General features: G+C 50.9%; 2 protein-coding genes across 2 annotated transcripts; one reads left to right on the forward strand and one right to left on the reverse strand.

Moving 5' to 3' along the window:
* Positions 1-1796: 1796 nt before the first annotated feature.
* Positions 1797-5613, forward strand: BBA_05766 (hexose transporter; the record flags this gene model as incomplete). The annotated part of the gene is made up of 12 exons (XM_008600863.1): positions 1797-1840; positions 2022-2373; positions 2433-2590; positions 2646-2780; positions 2875-2996; positions 3055-3447; positions 3501-3695; positions 3751-3855; positions 3927-4333; positions 4740-4913; positions 5020-5255; positions 5307-5613. 12 exons carry the CDS (start codon positions 1797-1799, stop codon positions 5611-5613), a joined length of 2628 nt encoding a protein of 875 aa, XP_008599085.1.
* Positions 5614-6929: 1316 nt separating this feature from the next.
* On the reverse strand, positions 6930-9091 carry BBA_05767 (tetracycline efflux protein (otrb); the record flags this gene model as incomplete). The annotated part of the gene is made up of 9 exons (XM_008600864.1): positions 6930-7245; positions 7298-7351; positions 7399-7464; positions 7519-7876; positions 7944-8143; positions 8198-8373; positions 8438-8687; positions 8748-8881; positions 8948-9091. The coding sequence occupies 9 exons, from the start codon at positions 9089-9091 to the stop codon at positions 6930-6932; spliced, it is 1698 nt and encodes a 565-aa protein (XP_008599086.1).
* Positions 9092-10182: the final 1091 nt, after the last annotated feature.

Consider the following 10182-nt stretch of genomic DNA (forward strand, 5'->3'; position numbering starts at 1 on the left):
AGATTTTCCTGAAAAAGTCGCTCAGTAGGTAGTTTGCATACGTGTCGAGCCAGAGCCTTCTATGACTAGCCATGAGAAAACTACAAAACGAGGTTGCTACAACTAAGAATGATCTTGACTCCACGGTGTTATTTCAAGTCTGTCTTATAATTCCTCAAAATGAAGATTTTTGGATTATTTTGCGTCAGATACGGATAGATAGTGACAAGAACCCACCAGTGGCTAAGGTTTGGATTGAGACACCTCATCTAGCCTTGATGATACTCGACACCTGGATTACCCGATACAAGGTTAAAGGTATTCAACAGATGTTGTGAAGCTCGACATGCTCACAGATATGGCTGTTCTGTTATGTACCAGTAACTAGGCGCCGCCAAGAGCCAAGACTGGAGAAGAACAGGTGGTCAAGGACACCTCTTTCTGCCGCCCGCAGCCAAGTAAGTAGTTCCAGTTGCAGCAACAACCAGTTTTTCAGTTACTCTGTACAGTCAAAAGTCATGAGACCTGTGGTGGGGGGCTTTGTCAAGTTGGCTCATCCCCAACATTGAGGCTGCGTGGCTGAATTGAGTCCCCCACACACAGCCAAAGCTAATCGTGAGTATCGTGCCACTTACCCCATTATTTTAGTTTGATGGGTTTCCGTCGGTTAAGTTTATCGGGTCTCGACGTTTTCGCGTCCAAGCTTGGTGTTGTATATGGGGATGCGAACAACAGCTTCGCCCGGACATTGCCCGCTCATTGAGCCGCCTCGTGCGGAGTAGACCAGATATAATTGAGAATTTAATTGTACGCCCGCAAATTATGGCCCGAGCAAGCCTGATTATTCTTGGCCTGCAGTTGCTCATCCAAACAGTTTCGAGAAATACTGCTGCCTAATTCCAGCCCCTCCCTCGTGCGGCACACCCAAGCTTAGTCCCCCTGGTCTTTGTGGCTTGTTCGCCGACGCCCGTTCGATGCGGCCGCCTTGCCCGTCAAACTACGCCCATTTTGCTTCCCTAACTGAAAGGAGGGGGGCAAAGAGTCAACAAAGGATGGAGTACCGTTGTCAATTAACTAGTTAGTACGGATTTGCTACGACCACATATGGTCCATCTGCTGAGCCAACCAACGTAAGCCCGCACCGTTGGAGCGCCACCGACGCAAGTGCTCCCTTCTTGTGCGACAGGGTCAAGGCTACTATCAGCGGTGATATTCGCTAAATCCTAGGCGGTTGGCTACATACGTCGGGGGCCATGCTGTTTTCGTTTGGGGCTCTGTCGGCCGGACAATAGGTGCACACGAGCGCCGCGTCGGCCTAGGCAGTCAAGAAGCGAAAGCAAGCGGGAGTTTGATTCGAATGTTTTCCCGCGTACAAGAGACAGGGCTGACATGACAGCTATGAGCCAAGAAAGGAGACAAGAATGATGGCTTGAGCCTACTTTTTTTGTATGTGTTGTGGGCAGAGGTTGTTCGTGAACGACCTACCTCAACGCCATGTCTCATGGCATGGTTGTTTCTGCGGCAGATGGGCTGACCGAGATGGGAAGAAGCCCTTTGGGGCGGCGACGCCGCTCAGACTAGCCGTGATTACAGCTCAGTGCAGGAGGGCAAACATGCATACAGCTGCGACTTGGGGGAAGCGCGGTAACGGCAGCCCTCCCCCCCCCCTCCCCGTTCTACGAAAGCAGCTGTTTCCGGCCGGATGATAAAAGGTCGGCCTCTCGCACCCCCTCTCCTGCTGCAGGCTCGAGCTTGGTTCTTGTCCCATTTCTGCACCTTTCCCTCGATAGAAACAAACATTTGCCGCTCCTGTAACCATGGACCCCGAAAAGAAAGTCGTCCTCGAACAGGATGAGTTTGTGTAAGTCCTGACCCCCTCTCTCTGCACAACTTCAATGCAACCCTCCTCCACCGCACCAGAAAGTCGCCTCACGGCTGGTGTGTCTCGCCTTTTTTTTTTGTCGCACTCGCTGCTGCAGCCCAAACTTCGACTGCCCAACTCTTTGCGCTAATAATACCCCAAAAATATTCCCCGAGCACAGCAATGAGCCTGCCCAGCCGACATCAGAAGCGGCCAAGAAGCTCGCCGCCATTGCCGAGACGGCAGAGGCCGAAATCAAGAACCCTCTTGTCGGCATCCCCCGCGAGGACCTCTTTGCGCGCGTGACGGCGTTTCAGCAAGAAAAGGGCCTGCCAGAGGACATTTTGCCGCTTCTCAAAAAGGGCGCCCTCGTCGCGCAGAGCCCCGCCGGCTTCGAGGAGCTCAGCGACTTGGATGAGGGTGACAAGGAGGCCTTGCGCAGGGAAGTCACCCACCGATGGAGTCATCCCTGGCCACTTTACTTTACCATTGGACTCAATTCCATTGCAGCAGCTATTCAGGGCTGGGACCAGGTCAGTTGTGTTGTGTACGAGCTGCACCAACCCTCGACGTTGTTGACATCAGCCCGCAGACCGGCTCCAACGGCGCCAATCTTGGCTTCCCCGAAGCTCTTGGTATCCCCGACTTCAAACCGGCGTGTGGACCTGATGAAACCCTGGGTCTCTGTGCCAAAAACGCCTGGATCGTTGGTTTTGTTAATGCTATGCCTTACATTACTATTTGTCTCTTGTAAGGGCGGACCAATGTTCTCAGCATATCCATGGACCATGACTAACAAAAGCAGTGCTGGTTGGATATCTGACCCTCTCAATGAACTTATGGGCCGTCGGGGCGTCATCTTTGTGGCGGCCATCTTCTCTCTGCTCGCACCCTTTGGCATGGCTCTCTCGCAGACATGGGGCCAGCTTGCTGCCTCCAGGTAAGTTGTTGCTGATGCCGCGTTATTTCTAGAGCTCAGAAGAAAAAAAAAAGAAAAAAAAAAAAGAAAAGAAAACTGACGCATCTCCCCATAGAATGCTGCTTGGCATTGGTATGGGTCTAAAGGAAGTTACTGTCCCCGTCTATTCGGCCGAGAATGCTCCCACAGTCATCCGCGGTGGTCTAGTCATGTCATGGCAACTCTGGACCGCGTTCGGTATGCGACAAAGACAAACCTTGACAATCTCCAAGCATGACTTTCTGACTATTGACAGGCATTTTCCTCGGTACTTGTGCGAATCTGGTCGTTGGCAAGGTCGCAACCATCGCATGGCGTCTCCAGCTTGGCTCGGCCTTCATTCCCGCCGTCCCGCTTGTGATAGGTATCTATTTTTGTCCCGAGTCTCCTCGATGGTACCTCAAGAAGAACCGTCACATCAAGGCTTGGAAGTCGCTGCTTCGTCTGCGAAACACGCCCCTGCAGGCTGCCCGTGACTTGTTCTACATTCAATGCCTTCTTGAACACGAAGACAAGATGATTCAAGAAGCCGGTCTGAACGTGAATGGTAGTGTCTTCACTCGCTTCATTGAACTTTTCACAATCCCTCGAAACCGTCGTGCCACCCAGGCTTCTGGTATTGTCATGATTGCCCAGCAGCTGTGCGGCAGTAAGTTGAGACAAGAACCCTACTCACCTCCCAACATCACTAACCCGCTTCAGTCAACATTATCGCTTTCTACAGCAGCACTATATTTGTCCAGAGCGGCATTTCTGCTTATAGTGCTCTTTGGGCCAGTTTTGGCTTTGGTCTGATTAATTTCCTCTTTGCCTGGCCTGCTGTGTGGACCATTGATACTTTTGGTCGTCGTGCTCTGTTGATTTTCACCTTTCCCAACATGTTCTGGACTTTGCTCGGTGAGTTTCAAGCACAAAGTGCGCCTCCCTCGATATCAAGGCTAATACTGCGTAGTGGCTGGATTTTGCTTTCTCATTGACCATGGCACGGAGCATAGCACAGCCCGCATTGGTGCCGTTGCCACCTTTGTGTACCTCTTTTGTGCATTCTACTCGCCTGGTAAGAACCCACAACATTTTATGGCTGCAACAACACAATGGAGGCAATTCTAATCATGAGCAACACAATAGGAGCTGGTCCTATCCCCTTCAGCTACTCGGCAGAGTGCTTCCAATTATCACATCGTGAAGTTGGCATGTCATGGGCCGTGGCAACCAACAACTTTTGGGGTGCCATTCTGAGCTTGACATTCCCGCGCATGCTTCGCGCCATGACACCGACTGGCGCGTTTGGATTCTACGCCGCCATGAATGTCGTCGCATTAACTCTCATTTTTTGCTTTGTTCCCGAGACGAAGCAAAAGAGTCTGGAGGAACTAGACTACGTCTTTGGCGTCTCTACCCGAACGCACGCCAAGTACCAACTCGGCACCGTGCTGCCATGGGGACTCAGGCATTACATCTTCCAGAAGAAGGACAGAGTCTGCCCTTCTCTGTACAAGGATGACAACAAGGCTGCCAGACCTAATGAGGGCAAGGTCTAGGCCCAAGTCGCTCAAGCCTCGTGAATCAAGGGAGCATGGTCTTGTCATTCTTTATTCATATTGATACTGATACCTTGGGTCAAGAAGAGTTGGGGGTAGTGAAAAGCCTTACAAATTATAGCGAAGCCAAGAAAACTCAGATAACATTCACTTCGTAATTTCAGGGGTACACTAGATCATTATTCGTTTGCGGCCGGCATGGCGTTTGCCATCAAGCTCATTTTACTGTCGCCCTCCGCTCACGTATAAATATTCCTCTCTCCTTGCTAAAACTTTTTATCTTTTCTTAAATCTTCCCTCTCTCAAAACTTTCCTCTCTCTCAAACTTTTCTCTCTCAAAACTTCTCCCTAACACAAAACTTTACTCTCTCTCAAACTTGCCTCTCGCTTCGAGGTTGAGGCTGCAATCGCTGCGGCCATTACCCACGACGATCCCTTCGCTGTTTACGGCGCCGCCCACGAGGACGAGACACCTCTCGACACCCACATCCGCGACGACAACACGGCCACGGCCAGGACTGAGTCGGGTCGGCGAGACGGCAAGCTTCAAAGCGGCTACATGGCGGACCATCACGTAAGCCACCTTCCTTGTTAGGTGTGACCCTTGGCTCTGCCACCCACCAGGCCCACAACCTAGACAATACATCATCATAATTCTCTCTTCCCTGACATTTCAAAAGGGAAGGAGACCGCCCGAGGTGAAGACGCTGTCAAGGAAAACAAAGGGCAAGCAAGTCGCCAGAGATAAGGAGGCCACCGACGGTAACCAGGCGACCAATCTCGTCTACGACAGCCTAACCGGTCTTCCACTCGACCTAGTCATCGTCAAGTCTGCTCGATCGTACAGTTTGGACCTGGCCGCAGGTCTCACCACTACCCTCCTCCAGAAACTCGCCGGCATACCCGGGGTCGGGGGGTGAGGGGTGTCCCAGAAAGCTCCCTCTCCCTTTCTAAACCCACCTCCAAGGAGTTCCAGTACACGACACTCTTTCGTAATCATGGCCTTGAACGAAACTGAGATCCCGCCGACACTCGAGTTAAGTTTGGACACGACCGCAGTAGCCGAAGTTCCCAACGCAGAGGAGACTGCAGCAGCCACGACCTACCACGACAAAGACGAAGAAGAGTTCAAGAGCGCACTCACAAGCTACATTGCAGACCACGCATCCCCCACGGTGCTCCCTACGAGAACCCTATTAGGCTGCCAGACGCAGCCCACTCGACGATCAACTTGGACGGCCGGTGATCAATTTTCCACAAATTTGACGATATAGCGGGCGCTGTGCGAGCCTTGGATCAGTTGTGGAACCTTCTGACTCTCAGCGTCTATGTGCATCGGCTATATGACCTCGGTCTTATTGGTTTTCGGCCAGACAAGATCACACACCGCGAGAATGATGGATACTACGTCTACTTCTCCATCCATTGGCTTATGCCAACCAAGATACGTCATCGAGATTATCGAGTCGTGGATAGAGAAGACAAACTATTTCAAGCTAACGAAGAAGGCCTAAGACGGATGGATGCTCGAGCCGCAAGACGAGGCCAGGGCTAACAGAGAAGCCTACGACTTATTCCACGTGCGCAAGCGTGAGATCGTTACCGACGGAACAAGAATATCTATCCATCATCAAAAGCTGGATCAAGCGCAACAGATGTACGACCGCCTCGCCCTGGGCCCAGATGGTGATTATGACCAGGAGCCTTTTGCCAGGAATTGAAATGAGATTTACCTTTTTCGAGGACAGAGAGTGCATGGATGACTTTCTTCATAACTTTTGGCCGAATTTTACCCTAGGCGCCATGAATTCGGGCTGTTGAGTTGCACGCTTTAAAACGGACGCGCCCCAAGCAGCTCCAGTACACGACACTCTTTCGTAACCATGACCTCGGACGAAACTGGGATCAAAATTCTGCAAAACACAACAAAGGACAAAATGACACTGGCAGAGCTTAAAGTGGCGTCCACTGGCTAATGAGTGATTGGATGTTGATTTACTGGCTGTTGATTGACTGGCTGTTGATTGACTGGCTGTTAGTTGACTGGCTATTGATTGACTGGCTGTTAAACCTGCGTTCTCTCAGACTGCGTTCTCACTCTTCTGCGTTGCAAACTCCCCTTGTCGCCTGGCATTCAACATTGGTCACGATGAACGTCGTAACTGATTCAACCAGTCAATCAATAGCCAGTCAATCAACAGCCAGTCAATCAACAGCCAGTCAATCAACAGCCAGTCAATCAACAGCCAGTCAATCAACAGCTAGTCAATCAACAGCTAGTCAATCAACAGCTAGTCAGTCAACAGCTAGTCAATAACCAGTCACTCAACAGCCAAACAATCAGTTAATCAGTTAATCAGCATTTAGTCGTAGTGTGCTCGTACAACAGGTGGATGTTTGATTCAATTGATTCTCCCATACTGTAAACTGCCTGGTACTATCTCTCTCCCTAACACACTCTAGCTGCTCTGCTATTAGTCCTTCATGTTTTCCGCTTCTAGTTTTGACCCGTTTTGCCTTGATTCTATACGCCCCCAGACTTTTTTTCTTTATATTCTACTCAAAGCGCTTTTTTGAAACCCAATTCAAATCAAACTTTGTTCTTTTGCTTGCGCGCCTCGTCGGCCTTGCGGCCTGCTTCTTTGAGCTTTTCATCATCAGGTCGCGCCAAAGACACCTGAGGCATCAGGACAAAGGCGAGCATGAAGCCGAGTATTGCCAGTCCCGCCCCTACCAAAAAGATAATTCTGAACCCTCTCTTGTATGCAGGAACCACGACACTGCGAATATGGGCAGCCTCGGCAGGGGACAGCGTGTCCGTGTAAGTGCGTGGATTCTTCAAAAGATCTTTCAGAGCCTGGTCATCTAGGTTCAGGTGCGAGATTGCGCTCCTCAAAACGTTGTTGCTGAAGAGAAGGTAGTGTTAGTAGAAGATGAGAAACGCCGTGGAGTACCTACATGATTGAGCCGCAGACTGCGAGGCCCATAGTCGAACCGACGTTTCGAATGAAGCTAGCAACATTAGCACAAGCCCGAAAATCAGGAATCAAAATACATACTTTCTGAAAGATGTTGCAACGGCCATGTCACGTCTTGAAACGCCAGCTTGTGCAGCAATCAGGGCTCTGCAGACACGTTAGCCAGGGAACCATGCGCCGACACGTACGGAATTTACTCACGGCTGCATGGTATTTCCAACACCGATGCCGATGAGGACAGAGTAACCAATCTGTTTGTCAAGACCCGTGTGCTCATTTAGAGTGGACATGAGTCCAAGGCCAATGGCCCAGCACATCCAACCAAAGAGGATGCACTCGCGGTATCGGCCGACCCAGTGCACAACGAGACCAGACGCTGTGCTGCTGACCGTCTGCACAATGGTAATTGGCAGCAGAAGAGCACCGGATTTGGTAGCTGAATAGCCGTAGACGAGCTGGTAAAAGGTCGGCACATAGTACACTTGCATGACAAAGTTCCATCCATTGATCATCATGGTCAGGCAAGCACCATTCACAATCTTGGACTTGAATATATGCACTGATGAGACGATTAGTATGCTCCACCCATGGATTCGAAAAAGAAAAAAAAACAGAAATTTACTGACGTGGTACAAGAGGGTATTCGGGTCCCTTCCATTGCCAGAGAACAAAGGCGACGCAGATTACTCCACCGGCTGCGAGAGAGGCAATGACGGGTGCCGAATTCCAAGGGTATTCGCTTCCGCCCCAAGTCAGACCGAGAATTACTGCAATCATACCTGCAAAGGACAGTATGATGCCTGTGAAGTCGACCGCCTTTAGTTTCCTAGGCAAAGGTTAGCGCCCAGTCACGGCCGCGACCCAGATGCAGGACACGTACATTCTCCAGTCTCCCTCTACCTTTTTCAGTGGCATGATAAACACGACACAGCACGTTGTGAGTAGAGTCAGTGGAAGATTCAGACGGAAAATCCAGCGCCAGGACTCCTTTGACTTGGAGGACAGCGCGCCTCCTATCACGGGGCCGATACCATTTGCAAGCGCAACAACAGCACCCTGTGAACATGCGTTAGACATGCTGCTTCCCGTGAATTTCGAATGATGACAAGAAAGCTCTCACCAGGATGCCCTGATACTTTCCGCGCTCCCTCAACGGTACGACATCGCTGACAATCAGCTGCGCGACAGTCATGAGACCGCCTCCACCAATGCCGGTGAAGGCGCGAAAGACGGTAAGCTGGAGAACTGACTGCGCCAGCGACGAGGCCAGGGAACCAAAAAAGAAGATTGCAAGACCGGTGAGCAACACTACTTTTCTCGACCAGATATCCGAGAGACGACCGTAGATCAACTGTCCAACCGTGGAAGTGCTGTCGATGGGTTGGTTAGCCATGCTGGCTCCCACGGAATCACACACGGAGCACTCTCACATAAAGTAGCCGCTCGCAATCCAGGAAACCTCCTTTGTAGATCCAAACGACGCGCCGATTATGTACAAACTGGCCGCGAGTGTGGTCTGGTCCATCAACGCGACCAAGTCCACACTGGCACAAGCCAGAAAGATCTGTTTCCCGGTCAGCAATCCGCCTCACTGCAACACAACAAAAGCATCAAGCCTCCATAGCCGTACCGTAATGATTGTACGCTTCGGGACATAATTTGTCTGCTCGTTGAACTTTGTCCCGGCGACCTCTGAATCACTCGCAGAGTGCGTGCTACCATCTCCCGCCGTCGGTCTCGTGGACACGACAGCCGTGTCTCCGTCTCCAGCCATTTTTCTGTACCAGTTGCGTAAACTAGTTGCCGCCTGATCTTGAAGACTTGTTTTTTTTTTTTTTGCCCCCTCGTGGTCCGATGTGTCAACGGGAGCAAAGTCGAGGCGGCAACAACATGTTTGTGCGTGGGTTTTGTAGTCCTTTTTTATTAGTGCGAGCCCTGCATCAGATAAGAAACAAAGAAAAAGGGAAAGCAAGAGAGGCGAAACCGGGCTCGTGGGTCCGGTGTGAGACATCAAATCTAGACTAATTGTACACCACAGTCCCCTTATAACCAGCCGGCAGGGCAGGGCAAGGTGGATGTGACAACCGCTGCGGTTTGTTAACCTGGCAATAGCGACGACGGGATTATAACGCCAGAACTGGCCTGTGTAATGAATGGCCATTAATGTGGAAATGCAAAGCCATATACGACGATCCGTGCAAAGGACCACCGCAGAAAAAGTCTATTATTTAAGCATCGTGTTATGCTTGCAGCCAAGTGTGCCAAGAATAACGTGTAAGCCCTCGCATTAGCCAATGTAACTGTTTTCTTGTTCACTTGTTTCATCAATCTGTCTAACCCGCTGACCTGTTTGCCAAATTGTAGAGTAAAAAACTGATAACTGATCATCTCGTTTGGCAGCCCCTGCCGACCCCAAGGTACGGAATCCAAGAGGCCCTTTGCGCAAGCGCCGATCGCCGCACCCATTTGAGCAGGATTGAGTCCATAGCTGATCAATAACTAGTAAATGGCGCGGTCGACAGCAATGTTGGTTTTTTTAACCATAGAAGATCCCCCCTGCAGCTAAAACCTCTGGCGCGCCGATCCCTTCGGCATTCGAGAGCTCGTCAACTTTTGTTGGCGGGTCTTCTCCTTTGCGACTGGCCCATCAAGGTCAAGACGCTTGAACGACAAGGGGTCAGTCAGGTTCGCCTCTCGCATCACAAAAGGGAAAACCAGTGCCACTGCCAGCAATCAGAAAAAAACCTCTGCAACCTGGATGGTTACACGTATTAGTCACGGAATCATGCCAGCCGCCAACACGGACCTGTGTCTCGTCCATTGATCTGCTTCAGCCCGCCAACCTTGTGAGGTTGATGAGTGCGG

This window comes from Beauveria bassiana (assembly GCF_000280675.1).
Source record: "Beauveria bassiana ARSEF 2860 unplaced genomic scaffold BBA_S00015, whole genome shotgun sequence".
Taxonomy (NCBI): Eukaryota; Fungi; Ascomycota; class Sordariomycetes; order Hypocreales; family Cordycipitaceae; genus Beauveria; species Beauveria bassiana.